The following is a 22,061-nucleotide window of genomic DNA, read 5'->3' as shown; positions in this document are numbered from 1 at the left end:
TGATCGGTGGTTCCATAACCAAAGAACAACTGTAAAATTGGTCTAATTGAAAAGAAAATTCATTTTTGAACATGTAACCACAATTATTTTAATACATTATTACACCAGACGTGTTTGTGATTCATTTTTAGAAACAAAATAATGACCATTCAAATCTATACCCCTTTATCTAAATTAATCTAAAACGTATTCGTTTATCTTACCTCCTACCTTTTGGGGTCACCTTTTTTTTTTTTTTTTTTTTTTTTTTTCATCAAACTTCATTCAACATCCTATAAGAAAGGTCATTCTACAAAAACTTGCACTTTAAGGGTTGAAAGATATTTTTTCTAAGACTTTAACTTATTTTACATTATTAAATCACTTATTGACTTTGTGAATTTGTATTAATAAAGGCTTTCTGATTTTTAATCTTTTTTTGGCATTTACTCAGAGATGGTAAACACTATATTTTTTTGTCACTGGTATTACCTTAGCCTATTAGTAACATTAAGAGTTTTTTTTAATGACAAAATATGTCTTAGTCTCTTTAGTACATGTAGTCAGAGTCACAGCAGAATGATGGAAATGCAAAAAAGGAGATTGCATATTAATTACCTTCTAAGTCTTAGTGTAACGTGCCACGTAATGATAATGGTTTGTTACTGCAATCATAACTTTACTTTAAAAATAAAAGCATTTATGAGATGATCATTGAAATCTTAAGAGACAATCCTTCTTATCTTATTTCTTGTCTTTGTGGCAAAATTAAATAAAACTGTTATTATTTTCACACCAGAAGTGACCAAATTGATTCAACAATACAGAAATAATCCTCATCAGAGTAACACCACTGACATAACTGTACAACTGTACTTACTACATAAGTCTAGCATAAAAATCAAAGATCAGAGTTGGCACTCAGTAAAAGCACCCGCTGAAAGTTAGTTTATTCAGATTAAACACACATTTTAATTGCATTAAAGACAACTACTATACTGATTCCATCAACATCCATACATTGTCCTCACAGACCCTGCTTCTCTGACGTAAAGAGGATATCAATGATAGAGAAAGTCAAACCAATTCATCTTGGAGCAGTTTTAACCCATTAAAGGATGGAAACACAAACTGTAGCCAGAAAGTTCTAATTTTTTGGAACTGAAATATTTATTTTACTGTCTACTGAAATCCAAAAAAAATCTAAATTTCCATAAAATTTAACATATATATTTTTTGTTTCTCATTTGATACATTAGGTGGTTTTGTAACTGATAATCCACTTGATGGCATTTTACCACTTTTCTGATTTGTATTCTAGTAATTTAGGATCATATTAATTAGAGTTATCATAAAAGTATGTATCAAATATGATACAACAGGCTTTAAGGGGTTAAAGCAAAATATTATAATAAACAGTGCTGAATCAAATTCATGCACTGGTGTTACTGGTGTTACTGGTGTTACTGGTGTCACTGGTGTTACTGGTCATAATGAGGAAAAAAAATTGCTGTTAAGTAGTCTGACATTGTAACTGAAACAACAGTCCATCAATATAGGCTACCTAGAGCCTGTGTTACATTCTATGTATTTTTTTTAGTCCCGATGTTTTTGACAGCACCGGGTCTGTCCTCATCCATTATCTGATATGACTTTATTACAAAGGATTTATTTTCATTTGTGGGTCTGATCTGTACTTTGGTTGAATATGTATACCTTCTATAATTTGTTGGTGTTTTCTTATTAAAATTAAGTGTTCAGACAAATTATTATCACACTGAACACTGCTGTCACTACTGAAATGATGCTGTAACATGGAATGTTTTCTCAAAAATAAAAATACTGAGCCATTAATTTTAATTGTTGAGACTGATTTTGTCCTCTTGTTTAGGAAAATATGGATTGAAACTGATGAATCGTTCTTAAAATCAATTCAATCAAATTTATGCTTTTCACGAGGAAAAATCTTATCAAAAATGCAAAAAACCCACAAAATATTACTTAAAAACATAAATTATTTCTATGAATAAAAATATAAAAATGAAAACATTTATTTTAAATTTGCATATGAACTTCACTGTAAACAAAATCCTAAACGTGTTCGAGACTGATTTTCATTCTGTCATTAAACTTTGGCTTTCAGGAGTGACAAATTTTAGAAGATGGAAAATACTGGGGAATGGTTTAAAATACAGAGAGGGATTAAAGTGTAATCATTTACAAATGTGTCCCTTGGATGTTTATAAGTATACAAGCATGAAAAGTTTTTTGAGAAAAAAAAAAAATTCTAATATTTCCTGTGCTGTTTTTGCACATTTTTAAATAAAATTCCTAAATATGTTCTTTTTTAAATTCTCACGTTTGATTTTAGTGAAAAATGCTTCTGTTGTATCAAGTTTGTAATATGTAATGCTCATATTAATTAGAGAAACAAACATTTGATATAATAGATGTGCACCTGCCTGGGAGTAAAATACATAATGTGAGCTGGACAGGTCACCATTACTATTGTTTACAATCAGTGGAGCCAGATGGTAAATTAAACCTTTGCTGAAGCCGAACTGGAGAAGAGCAAAAACATCTTTTCCACCAAGAAAACCTTGCAGGCCAGCTTTCTGCTCTTCTTTTGATAAAGATGTGCCCTATTTTGATAAAACTGCCACTGTTCCCTGCTCATCTCTTTACTGGCTGCTGTGTTTACAGGCTTACTGACTCATTTTCCTCAAATGTTACTTATCAGCCTGGTCATTCTGACTGAGAGCAAACATTTTAGCTTGAACTTCTGCTAGATGGCTCCTTCTGATGACAGACATGGACTGTGGCCAGTCCGTCAGTTTTGCAGGGTTACACATTTGTGACCCTCTCTTGGTCATAACCCCGGTTCCACAAAAGTTTGGGTGCTGTGTAAAATGTAAATAAAAACAGAATGCAATGATTTGTAAATCTCATAAACCCATGTTTATTTACAATAGAACATAAACAACGTATTCAATGTCGAAACTGAGACTTTTTTTTAATTTCAAAAAGATATTAACATATTTTGAATTTGATGGCAGCAACGCATCTCGATGGATGTAGTCCTCCTCTGAAAGAGACGATGTCTGTATGGGAGCATGTTGCTCTAAAACCTTTTGAACCGTGCGGTGATATCTCCTCTTCAGTCTGCAGGACACAGTGGTTTCCATTTAATTTTATCATTTTAATTCATCTGACCACAGAACAGTTTTCCAATTTTTGCCTCAGTCCCTTTTAAATGAGCTTTGGCCCAGAGAAGATGTCCTTGTTTCTGGATCGTTTTCTCTCACATATGACTTCTTATTTACATGATGCACCTTTAATTTGTATTTGTTGGTGGCACAGCCAGCTGTGTTGACAGAAAATTATTTCTGGAAGTGTTCCTGAGCAAATACTGTGATTTCTAGTACAGAATCAGGCCTGTTTTAATGCAGTGTCACCTGAGGGTCTGAGGATCATGAGCATCTATTGCTGACCTTCAGCCTTTTCACTTTGGCACAGAGATTTCTCCAGACTCTCTGAATCTTTTGGACTGTAAATGGTGACATATTCAAAGTCTTTGCAACTTGTGAGGAAAATTTTCCAGATGTTCCACAATTTTAAGACACAGTTTTTAGTAGACTGGTGAACCTCTGCCCATGTTTACGTCTGAGAAACTCTGCCTCTTAGTGCTCCTTTTATACCCAGTCTGAACTGTGGCCAATTAACCTAATTCACTGCAAAATGTTCTTCCAGCTGTTTTTCATTGGTACCACTTACTTTTTCAGTCTTTTGTTGCTCCATCCCTACATTTTTGGAAGTGTTGTTGCAATTAATTGCCATGAAGCCATACAGTTGAAACCAGAAGTTTACATACACTATATAAAAAGGCACATAAACTTTTTTTTCTCACCGTCTAACATTAAATCAGATTAAACTTTTCCTGTTTTTGGTCAATTAGGATTACCAAAATTATTTCTATTTGCTAAATGCCAGAATAATGAGAGAGATCATTTTTTAGACAATTTTTTATTATTTTCTTGAGAGTCAGAAGTTTACATACATTTCATTAGTATTTGGTAGCATTGCCTTTAAACTGAATGACTTGGGTTAAATGTTTTGGATATGCTTCCAGAAGCTTCTCACAATAGTTTGCAGGAATTTTGGCCCCTTCCTCCTGGCAGAACTGGTGTAACTGAGTCAAGTGTGTAGGCCGCCTTGCTCGCACATGCCTTTTCAGCTCTGCCCATAAATTTTCAATGGGATTGAGATCAGGGCTTTGTGATGGCCACTCCAAAACACTGACTTTGTTATCCTTAAGCCACTTTGTAACCAGTTTGGCAGTATGCTTAGGGTCATTGTCCATTTGGAAAACCCATTTGCGCCCAAGCTTTAACTTCCTGGCTGATGTCTTGAGATGTTGCTTCAGTATTTCCACATAATGTTCTTTCGTCATGATGCCATCTATTTTTTGAAGTGCACCAGTCCCTCCTGCAGAAAAACAACCCCACAACATGATGCTGCCACCCCCATGTTTCACAGTTAGGATGGTGTTCTTAGGCTTGCAAGCTTCCCCCTTTTTTCTCCAAATGTAACGATGGTCATTATGGCCAAAAGGTTCAATTTTAGTTTCATCAGACCACAGAACATGTCTCCAAAAATTAAGGTCTTTGTCCCTGTGTGCATTTGCAAACTGTAATCTGGCTTTTTTATGTTTCTTTTGGAGTAATGGCTTCTTCCTGGGAGAGTGGCCTTTCAGCCCATGTCGGTACAGGACTCGTTTGAGTGTTGATAATGACACACTCTTACCAGCTTCAGCCAGCATCTTCACAAGGTCTTTAGCTTTTGTTCTTGGGTTGAGATGCACTTTTCGGACCAAAGCACGTTCATCTCTGGGACACAGAACCCGTCTCCTTCCTGAGTGGTATGATGGCTGAACATTCCCATGGTGTTTATACTTGCGTATAATTGTTTGAACAGATGAACGTGGCACCTTCAGGCATCTGGAAATTGCACCCAAGGATGAACCAGACTTGTGCAAGTCCACAATTCTCTTCCTGATATCTTGGCTGATTTCTTTTGATTTTCCCATGATGTTACACAAAGAAGCAGTGTGTTTGAGGTGTGCCTTAAAATACATCCACAGGTGTGCCTCTAATTAACTCAAATGTTGTCAATAAACCTATCAGAGGCTTCCAAAGACATGACATCATCATCTGGGCTTTCTCAAATTGTTTAAAGGCATAGTAATCTTAGTGTATGTAAACTTCTGACTTTGAAGAAAGTAATAACAATTGTCTAAAAAAATCCTTTTCTCATTTTTCTGGCATTTAGCAAATAGAAATAATTTTGGTAATCCTAATTGACCAAAAACAGGAAAAGTTTAATCTGATTTAATGTTAGATGGTGAGAAAAAAAAGTTTATGTGCCTTTTTATATAGTGTATGTAAACTTCTGGTTTCAACTGTATGTGGACAAGATACAGAAATGCTACTGTCTTCTCTGGGCCAAAGCTCATTTAAAATGGACTGAGGCAAAATGGAAAACTGTTCTGTGGTCAGATTAATAAAAATGTGAATTATTTTTTGGAAACCACAGATGCCATGTCCTGTGGATTAAAGGGGAGAGTAACCATCCAGCTTGTTATCAGTTCAAAAGCCTGCATCTCTGATGGTACTGAGTTGCATTTGTGCCTATGGCGCAGGCAGCTTACACACCTGGAAAGGCACTATTAATTAGAGCTCAACGATTTGCAAAAATAATCTAATTGCAATTTTTTCCCAAATATTGCCATTGAGATGTAATATGCGATTATTCTTGGGTTAATCTTGTGTATTTTTCAACAAACTCACAAGTAAACAATTCCATAAATAAGACCATGTGTATTGAAAACAAGGAAATTATTTCTGAAGCAATTAATCCATAGTAGCATGAATCTGAATATGGGGGTGCAACAAGCTTTAAGCTATAAAGGAGGTGGCTGGGGTGGGGGAGGTAAGGCTGGAGATCGCAGCTGGGTCTTTTGTGAAGTAACGCTAGCCTTCATCAGTTTTAGATAGAATGAGCTAACTACTTTCGCTCATATTGCAAATGTGATGTCATTTGCTTTGTTTAAGGGCATTATCCTTTTTATGTCACTCATTTTGATTGAAAAAACATACATAAAACACAAAAAGGAGAATTTTTGTAGGCCTATACCATTATAAAAAAATTGACACTTGAATGTTTGCATAATACGCAAAAATTTGATTTCTTTAACTTGTAATTTAACACATTTTAAGTTAAAGAAATATTGCAACTTCTGCGATTTGAAAATCGCAGCACGCCATATTGCGATTTAATCTAATCTGCGATTAATTGCCCAGCCTTACTATTAATGCTGGAAGGTAGCTGGAGATTTTAGAGCAACTTATGCTCCCATCCAGATAATATCTCTTTCATAGAAGGCCTTAACTATTTCAGCAGGACAATGCTAAACCACATACCACATCCTTCACAACAGCGTGGCTTCACAGAAGAGTCTGGGTGCTGAACTGGCCTGCCTGCAGTCCACACCTTCCACCAACAGAAAACGCTTGGAGACCCAGGACTGCTGAGCTGCTTGAATCCTACATCAAACAAGAATGGGACAACAGTCCTCTCCCAAAACTCCAGCAATATCATAAAAGAAGAGGGAATGCTACACAATGGTAAACATGGCCCTGTCCCAACTTTTTTTTTCAAAGTGTTGCTGCCATCAAATTAAAAATGAGCTAATGTTTTTTGTAATATGGTTAAAAATATCATTTCAAGATCTGATATGTTTTGTTCTATTGTGAATAAACTACGGATTAATGACAGCTGCAATCATTGCATTTTGTTTTATTAACATTTTACACAGCGTCCCAACTTTTTTGGAATTGGGGTTGTAATTTATTTTTTATTGACATAGGATTAAATTAGATGCAGCCATGTATTCAGCTTATTATCAAGGGGAAAAAGCAACTAAATAGGCTAGACAAAAACTCTTCTGGTCTCGTGCTCCCTCGTTGTCTGATCACTTGCTCTTTACTGCCCCCCTGAGGACGTTTAATAAAGAGAGTGATTTCATGAAGTGTTCTTCAGTGCGCTCTCCTCTTCTTCTTCTTCACTCTCATCATTCCTGATCACTCTCAGTAGGCTCCCTCAACTCTCAGCACTGACTTAGATCATTTTCTCAGTCGTGTACGATGAGTGAAAGGCTGCACATCCATGGAGTTTTGTCTGAATCCATTAAAAGTGCACCATGCCTTTGTTCGGATGCCTTTTTAAATATTAACAAGTTGTCATGTCATCTTTGACTGGAAGAGGAGACAGATTTACAGCCTCGGTCAGAGGAACACTGAAGGTAAGTCACTTTTATCCATCGTGCTGACATTTCCTCACATTTGAACATTTGTAGAGTGTCTTAAAGGACTTTCTTTTAGGAGTGATGTTGTTGCGCTGAAGGATAAACATTTGGGTGTGGTTACAGTTGCCCGCGTCGATTGATATCTAATTTCCCGCTGCTAAGCCCACATCCACCCCACTTCTCCTGATTTATCTCCCAGAACTCAGAAGTGCACCATCACGGTGACTCCGCCGTCTTTCCATCAACTCTCACCGGGAAGGACTGCCAACCTAAAGAGCGCCCCGCGCCCGAGGGTGCCGGAGGTGTCCAAGGCGACCCGTATCGGAATATGTGGCCGAGAGGCGAAGCCGTGCCGTCATACAGGACCTTGACAGGGAGCATCAGGAGTTCCCTGTCCTCTGGAAACGGGACTTTGAGCAGAGGCAGCATGTCGAGGAACCCCGGCTTTGGGAGGTCTGACAGGAAAGTTGCGTGTTGTGAGAAGTGCTCAGCGACCCTTGTTGCTCTGAAGAAACAGGCTCTGAGTCTGGCGGTGCACCATCACTTCTCCTACAAGGTCAGTATCCGGGACGCTCTGATGGAGCTGATGGAGGTTAGTGAGGCTGAATGCACGGAAGATCAGGACGCTCACTTAGAGGGTTCTTACAAGGGGAAAATATCGATCTAATAAATGTATGAATCAAAGGTAGACGTTAATAAAACTCCACGTGACTTTTTCTTCAATTTAGAAGATGCTAAAAGGTAACATTTGGATCAATAACAGAAATACAATGATACCACTGCACGCTCTCGAATTAAGTCTTTATTTTTAAATATTAAAATTAGGCCTAAATTAAGCTGATTTTAACAATTAAGACATTTATTATGACTCCAAAGAAGAGGCTAAGAGTGACTAAAATAGCAAAAATAACAAATAAAACGATTTTATTGTAAAAAATGTCTGTTGAGAGGTCCTCTGCCCCCCCCCAAAAGCCTTAGAATTCCTCAATGACACCATAAGAGCGAACAGTAACAGGTTGTTAAAAAATTGATTGTTCTGATAATCCCAAATACTCATTCAGCTCTATTTTTCTGATAGAATACATTTTTAGTTTGAAGTAGTTTTTAATTTTAGTTTCTACATAGTTTTCCCAGAATGCCTTTTGGCTTTAGACACTTTTGCACCATGGGTGAAGTTGCCTCCTCAGTTAGAAAACCAACTTTAACATTGCAATAAATCTCAGAATTTATGTTGTTGATCGCATCCTATTTATCTAATTTAAACTTCCACTGTTTTACATGTAGAACCGCTGTGGGGTCATATTAGAGTTTTCTGCTAAAAACTGAAGGTAATTGACTTCCTAACTGGATACCTAACTTTACAAAGCAGATGGATTGGCCAGATTCCATGTCTGTCATCAGACAAATCCATCTTGCAAAGCTCCAATCTGGAACGACTGTGCCAGTCTGAAAGTGGTCTTGACCAATCAGCATCATTTGAGGAGAACAAAGCGACAGCGGTTGGGGTTTAGTTGTACTGAAAGCCAACAGCACTGGCTGCTGCTAGTGTAGAGTTTAGCTAGGATGTAGCAATAGTATAGAGGCACTTCTTTCAGAGCTGGAACACATTTTGTGTTACTAGTTTCTAGTCTTAATCTTAATACAGTTACAGTGAAGTAGATCCCTGCAGACCTATTGGAACTGTAAATTTATGGCTTCCAGAGTGATAAAATGTAGAGGCTGATGCTGCAACTGATATGTTTTTTTACAGCAAAAATGAGCCTTTAGAAAGTCCAGTCATTTCAGCATTAGATTTTATCTAGTAGGATTTTAACTTGTCATTTAATAAAGCTTTGTCTTTACCACTCACTAAAAGGGAAAATTGCTATAATTTGTGATGTTGATGTGGAAGTGCCCAGAATGTGCTGCGCATTTCCTGGCTGATTGGAAGCGCCTATTTCAACGCTTTCTCTGTCACTTTGAGAAATTTATGAATTAAAACAGAACGGACGTCGGTTTTCTGTTTTTAAGCTATGGTGTGCTGTTTATAAAGAACAAAAGTCCTCATTTTAAAACGGGCAAACAGCAGAGCTGTGCAGCGCTGGCCTGCCATTCTGTTATTGTTTTTGATGAGAGCCCCCTGGTGGCTGAATTTTACACACTGCATGTTTTAATATATTTAAAAAATGCTCAAATTGGATCATTTTAATGATCAGTGGTATCAGAAGGTACAAAAACGCAATGATCTTCACTTACATTTTTAACCGTTAGAGAATGTTGCCAAATGCATTGGCAACATTTTGAAATATGAGCAGAAGTGACAAGAAGCGAAATGTTGTTAGCTGATTTGTGTCATTGACCATGTGCGTGAGTTTTCCTGCAATATTTGATAATTAAAACCAATAAATTTCCCAAAACAGGTTGGCTTGGACTTCTGTTTTTATTTCCAAGGTGTGAGCTAGTGCTGCACAATTACTCTAATCTCAGTTGCGATGTTGGGCCTTCAAATCATGTAAGCCCATAAAAGCACTTATTTTGTATTAAGTTGTTCTTGTTTGCAAAAATGCCTGCAGGAAAGTCTTTATGTTTACAATAGTGCTGCTGTTGCACTCCGGCAAAGTACCTTTATTTTAGAAAAGGAAAAAAAAAATCTTTTGGACAATATGAAGTTATTCCAGAGTAGTACAGTAAAACTTCAGGTTTTGTATTTTCTATGCTACTTGACTTTTATATGTTTTGAGTTGAGAAAAACACACTTCAAAACTATCAGATTCTCTGCATTTTTCTTGACAACCAAGCCTACCACTTGTGTATTATATCATAATTGCAATCACAATATTGTCTAATACAGGGGTGTCAAACTCAAGGCCTGGGGGCCAAATCTGGCCCATTGCACAGTTATACCCGGCCCACCGGATCATATCATATTTTTATTATAACTGGCCCACCAGTATAAGGTCTGCAGATTTCCTGCAGTATAACAATGTAAACTTAACCATGATGATTAAAAATATCCTTGTTAAGTCAAAAGAATTAGAAATAGTTAAAATAATTTGATAAAAGGTCAGGAATGTGGAAAAAGAAATTTGTGTTTTCATTTTTGAATTTGCATCTCACAATTATGCCTTAAAGTTATGGTTTTGACTTTTTATCTCATATTTTGACCGTTAAGATTCACAATTTTAATTTTTAAGTCATATTTTAACATTTTAAACTCATGAAATTGAATGTTATCTTACGTTTTGACATTTTTAACTCCTAACTTTGAATTTTAATTGCAAGTATATCCTTTTCTATCTTAAATCTTACATTTTTAGCCCATCTTTGCACCTTTATAACTCAATATTTTTAATTTTATCTCATATTTTGATATTGAAAACTCATTATTTAGAATTTTATCCTATATATTGACCTTTAAAACTCATGACTTTGAATTTTATCTTGATTTTCTTGATTTATAATTTTTTTTCTCATATCTTGACATTTTCAACCCCTAAATACAACTTTTAATCCCAAATATTGATCTTTTAGATTAAAAATGTTAAATTTTTTATCTAATCTTTTGATATTTTAAACTCTTGATTTTAAATTTTATCTCATATTTTGACATTAAAACTCAATTTTGATTTTCTAAAAAAATACTTTAATTGTTAAAGATCACGATTTTAACTTTTGACTTTTTTCTAAAATCTCAAAATCATTTATCATCAATGTTACATTTTTTTCCCCCTATAACTTGTTACCGGTAAAGATGAAGTTGGCAGTTAATGAGAAATTTTGACCAGTTAGACCCTCAGGTTAGACTCTAATTCAGAATTCGGCCCCTGCTGTGATTGAGTCTGACATCTCTGGTCTAATGTAATCGTAATCACACATTATTACCAAATCGTTTGGCACTAGTTTCAAACAGATATCAATAACATGCGATTTTGAGTAACAATAAAACCGTTTCTTAAATAAATACAATGATAATTCTCTGTTTTTTCTACCCATCTCATTTAGATTATCCTGTGGTCAATATGCATATAACTGTTAGTGGTTCTGACTGTAAAACAATTTTTTTACTGAACATTTGGCCTGGCATCTTTCCTTTATCCTAAATAATTTATCCAGCATTGCTCTCACTGATGGCCAGATGAAGAGGAAATGTAAAACGTCATTTTATTGTAACATATCAATAAAAACAATATTGTCTGACCCATTTACTTATGTGAAATACACCAATATATCCTCAAAACGCCCTATCTCACGAACCCTATCCAAGTCACATTATAATCTGCTAAAATTTGTTAATAAATTGACAACAAAAATCACTCTTCTAACCCATTTTCTCACAAGTGCTGTGTGTTAAAGTCAATTAGACAGTGTTATAATATTCATGTGTGTTCATCAGTCTTCACAGCGCTGCCTCTGGGAGGTCCACACACCACCCATCTGTACATTTGTCACCACCAACATCCATCAAACACACTCCAATCGACAAAGTAAACCAGTGCCATTCCTGAGCGAGTGGTTTCGAATGAATATTTTATCTCCGATATCCATGTGTCATGTCCACAGTGCTCTCCACTGAGAGAGGGCGATTTATTTCTGTCCTGCTAAGTGGGTGGGACACAGCATGTTTTTAAGGGAGAGACCACAGGACAGAGCGGAGCACCGTTTGAGAAACAGAGAGATGCTACGGTGCTGCCGCAGACATGGTCAGAGGAAATCTGATAAGCTGATTAGCTTCTGTCGGTTTATTGATCTGAGGACAGATTCTCAAAAACACCATGGCTCCAAGATATCATCGGTCTTTTAGACAGGTTTGAGATCTGGTTCAGTCTGACTATATCAGCTCATATCTTGATTTGTCATCATTTCTATGTGATAAAATGAGCTTCTCTGTGTTCCTGTGTGTTTAGTCAGTGGGTCACACATCCATTCACTTGCCACTGTTAGAGCACTTTTGGAGCTTTTAATGATTCTGTTTCACTACATGATAGAGAACTCCTTCAGTGCTCCTCTGGGGGAGTACGGGTCACTGACGATGTGCTGGCCGCTTAGAGGATGGATGTGAGGGATGTGAGGAAGGAGAGAGAGAGAGTCTGTTGGATGTAATGTCAAGGGCAGGACAAACAGGATGTGGCCCATGAATGTCTTTGTCATGGATAAAAGCAGGATAGGGCTTTGATTTTATTAGATCAGATTTGACAGCGTAGTTCTGTCTGAAAATCTCATAAACTGAAACATCTTTTCTGTAGCTTCATGGACTTATGATGGAGCTTTGATTAACCAAATCTTCTTTAAATTGTCAGAATGATAGTATTTGATTTCTGCCAGCTATTCCAAAGCATTTTAGTTTGTTAAATAAAGCAAATTCACGCAGAAATGAATCGTCTTCTTAAAAAATCCAGAAACAATAGTCCTACAACCAGCCAGAGAAGAATAACCTTAGTGATTTTATATACAGAGCACATTCCATCACAGGCAAACCCAGTGTGCTTTACATTGCCATAGAAGTATTAAAACATTCATAAAGTCAATTTAAATATAACAAAATAAAGCATTTGCACAGTTACAGCTGGTAGAGCACATAAAGCACACTAGTGTGATTTGGCACCAGATTCAGAGAACGAGAAAAATGCCCGTACTAAAAGTCAAGACTAAAATATCATCACTTAATGCAGACTAAAGCTGGAGTAAAATGTTTTTGAGTTTTTGTTGATTAAAACTAGACAAAAACTTAAGAAATTACTAAAAAGTGACTAAAATTAAAGCACATTTTAATCTTAAAGGGGTCATGTTATGCAAAAATCCCTTATTCAGGCTTTTCTAATGAAAATATGTGACCCTGACCTGTCCACATCCCCTCGAGTACCAGAAACTCCGCCCCTCTTTCTCCACCTTTCAGAAAATGTGTGCTGAAACAAGCTGTTCTCAGATTTTCCCCTCATGATGTCATGAGGGGAGTTAGCCCTGCCCCAAGGGTTCAATTGGCCCTCCCCAATTGGAAGAAAGTCCCGCCCTCCTCTCCTGATCCTATCAGGACAGCCACATCCATTTCCTGAAAGGGGCAGGGTCAGGGGGGCGGAGTCAGACAGTTTAGAAACATTTAAAGGCACAGACACAGAAACAGCTTGTTCTGAGCAGGGCTGAAACAGAGGGTTTATGAAACATGCGTAGATACAAATACTGAAGTGTTTCTTCAGCAACAAACTTCACAGGCATGTTTTGGGGACCTCTGAGGACCAATATAAACTGGTCTTAAAAGGGTAAAATATGTCCCCTTTAAGACTAAGACTAGGACACTAACTAAAAATAGCTGGTGTGCTCCTTTTATACCCAATCATGGTACTATCACCTGTTACCACCTAACCTACTCACCTGTTGATGTTCCAGGTGTTTTTGAACATTCCACAACTTTCCCCACTTTTCTTTCTTCCCAACTTTTTTGATTATTTTGTATGCATCAAATTTAGAATTTGTGTATATTTCCACAAAAACAATACATTTTATAAGTCTGAACATTAAATGTCTTAGAATTGTTTGTATGTTGTTTTCAGGAAATGGAATAAAACTAAAATGATTGCTGCTGTCTTTTTTTACAGCAGTACATAACATTTTACTGCACTTTTAATGATGGGTCAGTCATCCTGACTCCATGATTGCTTTGCTAAGTGTTAAATTGCCTTCACTGCCTTCCTACGACTGGATTTCCATGTGCTTAGTGATCATTTACTGTATGGTAATCTCAAGACACAAATCAGACTGAGCTAATTAGCTTTGCTATTAGCTTTGTAATTATATCTTGAAGAAGCCTGTGCTGAATCGTATTAGGTGATTCTCTTTTGTGAAGATAGGGCTTATCTCAATCACAGACTTCTTCAGCCCTCAGACAGCTAGGTTTGACTTCAGTCATATGGAATAATTTCCTTCATGTCTTTCTGCAGGACTCTGGTGACCTGTCTATGTTCCTTCATGACAACCTTCGTGTCCATAGTCGCTCCACCAATGAATCCAGAGAGCGAGAGAGGGAGCTGGGTGAGTGTGGGTCCTGTGGGGTGACCCTGAACCATCTCAAACAGGAGGCTGTCCTCTTAGCTGTGGGCAGGGGTCAGTCAATAGCGAAGCCATCCTTTGAACCCAGCTTTAGCATCGGTTCACTGCTGGGACAGAGTGAGACAAAGCATGGAGACCGAGCTCGACGCGAGACAGCCAATCAGTCACGCAGTCTCACCCAGAGCCCTCACAGCCCACGAAGTCCAAGAACACCTCAGAGAACCCCTCAAAGGACCCCCCAGAGGACCCCTCAGAGTACCCCTCAAACCCTCAGACGTAGGGGGCCAAAACCGGTGAATGTGGACATGGACCGCTGGGTGGAGGAGCAGCAGCAGCTGGTGGCGTCTAAATCTGTGTCCAACACTGATGGTGTCAGCATGCATCCTTACCGTCAGGTACCCCTAAAAGCTTCTCTTAACATTAAATCACAGATAACACATCCTCCAGTGGGCATCCCCCCTTTAATGAGCTCTATGTGCAAAGTACATCTTTATGGGTGCACGTGTCAGAACAGCAGTGATTTATGGGACCTAATCAGAGCCTATTTAGATCCCATGGCCCAGGACGTTGTTTAAAACTACTTTTGCTAATGGAATGGAATTGGCTCATGATTTACTCCTGTCATAAAAGCTGCCCCGTCAGAAAGCACTCGTGATCAATAGGGGGTGGTCATATTTAATAGAGACGGCTAGTGAAATATGCATTACTGTGATGGAAGCCACACTATGCTGAGGCCCCATTCCTTAGTGAAAAAGGTTGCAGATCTATAGTCGGTGAAAGAGTTTTTGTGTTTTTTATTAGAAAGGTTGTTGGGTCATCTTCGGTATAATGAAGGCATAATGTGAAGGTGCACATTCTAAGTCAGTGCTCCAATCATCAGGTCTTAGGAACAAAAAGGTCTTTATGAACTTTTAAGGGACAAAAATGTGAACACAGAAAAACTGAAAAGAATTGAACATCATGAAAAAGTTTTCTTTTTCCTGTGATTTAATTCAAGAAGTGACACTTCCACCTATTCCAGATACATCTCATCAAAGGGAATTATTCAAACCTTTTTTGGATTTAATTGTGATGATTACGGCTTACAGCTCACAAAAATAAAAAAATAATGATCTAAAAACATTAGACTACGACAAAACACCAATCCAAAAAAGGATTTCTAACACAGAAATGTTGCACCATTTACTGCATAAATGTGATGTGTCATGGAGCCAATCAGTCCATGGCACTGCTGGATATAATGAAGCCCAGGTTACTCTGATAGCAGCCCTTAGCTCATCTGTATCGTTGAGTCTGGTGTCTCTCATCTTCCTCTTGATGATACTCCAGATTCTCCATGGGGTTCAGGTCAGACCAGTTTGCTGGCCAATCAAACACAGTGACACCATGGTCAGCACACCAGTTTCTGGTAGTTCTGGCTTCACTGTGGGCAGGTGCCAAGTCTTGCTGGAAAAGGAAATCAGTATCTCAATTAATTTCTCAGCAGAATGAAGTGTGAAGTGCTCTTAAATCTCCCACTAGATGGCTGACAGCGTTGGCTCTGGACTTGATAAAGCACAGTGGACCAACAGCAGATGACATGGCACCAGAGCACCTTGGATTCTTTGCCTCTCTGATCCTCCTACAGACTCTGGGACCTTGGTTCCAAATGAAATTCAAAAATCACTTTCATCTGAAAACAGGACTCCGAACCTCTGAGCAATGGTCCGGATCTTTTTATCCTTAATCCAGATGAGAATCTTATGACATCTGTAGTTCAGGATTGTCTCCTGTGTGTGGTGACTCTTGATCCACTGACTCCAGCCTCAGTCCACTCCTTGTGAATCTCCCGTGTCTATAAATCTGTTTTTTTTTTTGACAATCCCCTGAAGGCTGAACTCAGCCCTGTTGGAAGAGGAGGCTGATTCATTACTCAACAAGACACGTTTCCACTGCTCCACAATCCAGTGCCAGTGTGTTTTACACCTTTCCATCTGACGCCTTGGCATTGGACTTGGTAATGTGAGGCTTGCATGCAGCTGCTCAGCCATGGAAACCCCTAAAACAGTTTTAGTGCTAACATTAATGCTGGTGGAAGTTCAGAACTCTTCAGCTTTGGATCACCAGAGCGTTGGCGATTTTTACCAACCATGCCTCTCAGCAGTAGTTGACCCCACTCTGTGATTTTACGTGGTCTTCTGCTTTGTGGCTGAGCTGCTGTTGTTCCTAAACGCTTCCACTTTCTAATAATATCACTTACCGTTGGCTGTGGAATATCAGGCAGGGATGAAATGTTTGCAAATGGCTAGGTGTTTGATTTTATACGCCTGTGGCAAATGGTCTGACTGAAACACCTGCATTCAATAATTGACAGTTGTGGCCAAATACTTTTTGTCTTAATAAATTATGAAAATGCCTCCATCCTGCTTCTTATTGGATAAATTTGATTGGTCCGTTTTTACAGGGTAAGATGAAAATTCTACTGACTTAGACAGGTGCCAGACACATTTGTCAAATAGCACATGAGCTGGCATGTTTGTTATATTCTCAGACTGCCCTTGAACAGGATTCTTGCCAGCCTCCAGGATCAGCAGTCTGATAGTGGCGTGACATGGTCTTAGAGGCGATATTTTAAAAGTTCTATTTAATCAAATCTGACAATAATAATGGAATATTTCACTATAATGAAACTGTACTGCTGCTCTGACCTAGACTGTACGAGAGATTAGCAAGGCGGGTCCAGTCAGAGGGCAGATCAATACCGCTTTGTGTGGCTGATGTGAAATCATATGACAGGAGTGAAAGTGGTGGACAAAGACTGAGGAGAAAGGAGACAAAAAAGGAGGGTGAAAGGGGGGAAAGAGATTTAAATTAAATGTTTAAGATGGGAGGCAGGAGAGAGCGCAAGGACAGAAAGTCCAATTTCAAAGGAAAGGAGTGGGCGGGACAGAAAAACACCAAAAAATAATAAAGGTTTATATTAAAGCAACAACATCAGGGAGAAATGAGAGCAGACAGGATGAGAAAGTGGAGAAAAAGGGTTATGAAATGAAATATGAGTCAACAGGAGGACATGAAGAGCGGAGGAGGGAGTATCTTTACATTATCCAAATGAGCTTGGCTTTCATACTGTATATTAACCCAGCCCTGACTTCATACTCCTCCCAGCCTCCGTGCAAATCAACCTCGACTGCGTCTGTGTGCCGCACTGATTGGCGGTTTATACTTGGACCTTATTAAAGGAGAAATATGAGCTGACGTTATGCTGCTGTGAAAACTCTGAGTTATCTGTGCTGTGTATGAGAGTGTTGGCTCTGTGGCCCGCGGCGAGGCTCTGTGACTTCATGTTGAGCAGTAGCATGTTGAATATGTCACGCTGCCTACACACTGCTGTGTTTTTAATGGGAGTGTGCTTTTGATTCATGGTTAAAGCTAAGAAAGCAGTCACTGCAGCCATCATAGACTATTTCTTACACTCCACATCCAGTAGGATCCATAATAAAGCTGATAGTGTATGTTCAACCCACTGTGCTTTCAGCTCAGATGCCCTACTTAGACAGACGCACCCATACTCGTCCCTAGAGTATTACCCTTGATAATAGCCCCTTTTGAAGGGGAAGCAGGAGTGCAATTACAGATTTGGATTTTTATAATGAGCGTCTCCCCCAGCAGGCTGCAGATGATGCTACGCTGGCCTGTGGTGACATTGGGACTGTGCAGACAAACTCAAAGATCCCTCACATATCCAGAGTGGTGAACATTGCCAACACGGCTGCAATGTCTCTTTTAGCCAGGTAAGTTAAAAAACAAATCTAAACCGTGATAGTAGTGTGTAGAAATGCTCTAATCTGGCTTCACCACAAGTATGAGTGGAGTGACATGCCACCTCCCTCTGTCTCCGCAGGGCAGCCGAGAAGCTCAACCTGACACTGAGGAAAAAAGGCCAGGCTTCTGATCCAGCTCCCGCTCATTTCCCCACATGCTTCAGGGAGATGATCCAGAAAAACCCACCGCCTGTACCCTCCTGCCTGCTCCAAGCTGCCACAAGGACCAAAGACTCGCCGAATCTTGGCAAGGTAGAGCAGATTTTCCACTGAATGGTGTTTGCTTTGGGTACAAATTCATGACAGTTTCATCAGTCCTTGAAAATGAATTGTAAAATTAAAACTCCAATTCCAAAAAAGTTAGGACACTGTTTAAATTGTGAATAAAGAGAATGCATTGATTTTCAAATCTGAGACATTTTACCATTTCATGAAAAAATATTAGATCATTTTGAATTTAATGGCAGCAGCACATCTCAAAAATGTACGGACAGAGCCCTCTTCTTTTAAAAACAGTTTGCCAATGTCTGGGAGTGTAACCATTCTTTGCTGGATTTTTCACTTTATGATGCGCCAAATGTTTTCCATTTGTGAAAGGACTGGACTCTTCTGTGAAGCCAGGCTGTTGTGATGATGCAGTAATTGGTTTAGCATTGTCCTTCTCAAATACGCATGGCTTTCCCAGATATTATCTACATGGGAGCATATGTTGCTGTAAAACTTCTATCAGTGTTTCCAGATGTGTAAGCTGCCCACGCCATACACACTAGGGGTTTAACAGTATTTGGATACATCCTGAACCATCATGTTTCAAGGGTCACGGTTCTGTGTATGTTGTCACTAGTGATGGGAATTATGGCTCTTTTCAGTGATCCAGATCATTTGGCTTGGCTCCCAAGCGGCTCATCATTCAGGTATCAGTTTGGCTTCATGTGACCTGCCAATTTTAGCAATATCATAACATATGACTAGTATTTGGGCATGTATTTTACACCAACTATACTCAGTTTTTATTTATTAAATTAATTATTTTTAAAAATCTCCTGAAAACACCTTGTTGGTCAGATAAAATTTGCTCATTGGCTGGGCTGTATGACACACCTAAAACAAACACAAGTCTTTCATGCATGGTGTACCTGTGGTAGAGGATAGAAGATAATGCCTACTAATCAATCAAATAAGACACAGACACACACAATCTATGTAAAAATAAAGTTGGTAATGGAATGGCTCTGAAACAGGATCCGGGACATATCATTCACTTAAAAGAGTCGGCTCTTCGAACCGGCTCGTTCATGATTGACCCATCACTAGCAGTCACATGAAGAATATGTCTGTAACATGAAAAAATGAAACATTGGCACCAGCAATCTGGGTGACAGTAATGCAGGAAACATGTACTAACCGCTATTGAACAACCACTGAAGAAGAGGAAGAAAACAGAAGAAGAAAAGTTTGCTCTGCAGCAAGAGCACTGGTCTTTTCTTCCTCCCCCGTCTCTTTGATGTTTTTAAAAGCCTCCGGATGCTAAAGCAGAGAGGGTTGAGGACATTACCACTGCTAATACATTTTGAAGACTTGATGGACTGAGAGAAATAGAGAACACTGACTACAAGCAGGTATTTATGTGCTCAGACTCTGTCTTAACATCCCATCCTGTGTTTACATGAGCCAGTGGGCAGTCATTCACTGTTAGAAACACCAATGACTGGCTTTCTATGATAAGGGTGTCACAGCACATTTCATAAATGATAATTATGATGCATTGCTCCAAAATGCACATATTTTAATTTCCATTTTATATTGTATTTACATTGTATGACCCCCAAACCATGTGACGAATAGAACCATGACCTCTGTGAGCCATTATACCTCCTGTAATAGCCAATAATTTAACTCAATTCTATCAGAGATGCAGGCTTTTGAACTGTGCGCTGATGCTGGATGTTCCCTCTCTTCTTTAGTCTGCAAGACACAGCATCCATATTTTCCAAAAAGAATGTCAAGTTTTGAGTCATCTGACCACAGAACAGTTTTCTGTTTTGTCGGCATCCATTTTAAATGAGCTCGGGCCCAGAGAAGACAAGGGCATTGATGCATGGTGTTCACATTTGGCTTCTTCTTTGCATGACACAGCTTTAACTTGCATTTGTGGATGACATGTTGAACTGTGTTGACAGACAGTGATTTCTGAAAGTGTTCCTGGGCCCATACAGTGATTTCCAGTCCAGAATTATGCCTAATTGACCTTCGGCCTTGTCCCTTGTCCACAGATTTCTCCAGATTCTCTGAATCTTTTGATGATATTGTGGACTGTAGAGAGTAAATATTCAAAGTCTTTACTCCTGAGAGACTCTGCCTCTCTAAAATGCTCCAGGTCATACTGACCTGATGCCAGTTAACCTAATTTGCAGCTTTTTCATTAGTGACACCTTTCCAGCGTCCTGTTGCCATGTCCCTACTTTTTCAGGATGTGTTGCTGCCAACAAATTCAAAATGAGCTGATATATTTCATGAAATGGTAAAAAGTCTTGGTTACAATGCTCTACTGTGAATAAAATATGGGTTTATGAGATTTGAAAATCGTTGCATTGTGTTTATATTTACATTGTACACAGTGTCCGAACTTTTTTGGAGTTGGGGTTGTATATCTATGATGATGTATAGCACCATCTTCGCCCACATCCACCACCTTGGAAGTGTTTTTACCGCCCTTGTTACAGTATAAAGAGATCACAGTCAATTTGTAGGAGATCCTATATCACCCGTTCTTTATGATACACTGTAATGTGGTGCTAATGTCTCCATCTTGCTCCTCCCCTCCTCTACCCTCCTCTCCTCTGGGAGAAACCAGGCAGATCAATATGGCTGCCTGCTCTCCCCTTGTCTCAGATGGATGGACTCTTGGGTTCAGTCTAGAGTTACAGATAAAGGCTCAGACAGACCCCACACCTGCCCGAGCACTCAGCTCTGTGAGCCTCTGCGTGCCTGATTATCTCTGTGTAGAAAACCGGCAGAGAATCTCCTCCACTTGTAAAAAGGGTCTCTTGAATAATTGAAGCCCCGTAAATAGAGTTTGACACATGTTCAATAGAGTTAGGGAGCCACTTCTTGCATAAGATATGAAAATTATGAGGAGGACGGAGAAAAAAAATCCTTACAGTTACCGGGAGCTCATCATGTGGCAGATGGACTGAGGCTCTCAGGATTGCATATGGTCAATAAGAGATGATGTCATGGTTGGGTAATGCAGTCCTGGATAATTTCAACAAAACCACATTCAGCTGGGTGTAACAGCAGACATGGTTAGTCACAATCTTGCAGACCCAAATCCTGATCAGGAGGAAATTCTAATCGCTTTATGTACCTTATTAGAGCTCATTGTCTGTTGTGAAGTACATATTGCTTTGTCATCCTGCAGACTAAAACATATGAGCCTTGTTAAAAGACCGCAAGAGTCAAAGGCTAACTCAATTTAAGAGCTTAAAACCCTTAAATCCTCAAACTTCCGGTAGAGAAATGCATTAAGGAATTAATGTCATGACATGTGGAAATATAGCAGGTGGTTTGCATAGCCATGCAGCTGTAAGTGCATGTATGGTCTCTGCTTTAATTGGATCAGCTGGCTGTCTTCTGCTGCTGAAACAAAATTTAAAAAGAGACAACACAAGGCTCATTATTAAAGCTAGAACTACTGCCTAGCAGTTCAATAGCCTCTGCATGGGAAACTATTGATGTACAGTGAAAGTGCAGTTGTGGGTCAAGAACATTTGCTGCCATTTTTTGTGGAAGTGTGATTTGTGGAAATTTTTAAAAGCAAGGGCTAAATACAAGGTCAGATGACCATGACCTTTAATGACAATCCCTCAAAGCAATCTCAAGATATGGATTCAAAA

At 38.8% G+C, this 22,061-nt stretch overlaps 1 protein-coding gene across 1 annotated transcript in view; it reads left to right on the top strand.

Moving 5' to 3' along the window:
- Nucleotides 1–7,279: 7,279 nt before the first annotated feature.
- Nucleotides 7,280–22,061, top strand: part of kif26bb (kinesin family member 26Bb) — a 46,697-nt gene continuing 31,915 nt past the window's right edge. Inside the window, exons 1-5 of the mRNA XM_041806037.1 lie at nt 7,280–7,339; nt 7,542–7,898; nt 14,254–14,757; nt 18,014–18,135; nt 18,246–18,417. Coding sequence (XP_041661971.1) covers nt 7,280–7,339; nt 7,542–7,898; nt 14,254–14,757; nt 18,014–18,135; nt 18,246–18,417 — 1,215 coding nt within the window. The remainder of the gene's footprint in view (nt 7,340–7,541; nt 7,899–14,253; nt 14,758–18,013; nt 18,136–18,245; nt 18,418–22,061) is intronic.

This window comes from Cheilinus undulatus, linkage group 14 (genome assembly GCF_018320785.1).
Source record: "Cheilinus undulatus linkage group 14, ASM1832078v1, whole genome shotgun sequence".
Taxonomy (NCBI): domain Eukaryota; kingdom Metazoa; phylum Chordata; class Actinopteri; order Labriformes; family Labridae; genus Cheilinus; species Cheilinus undulatus.
This window is presented reverse-complemented; position numbering and strand designations above follow the sequence as displayed.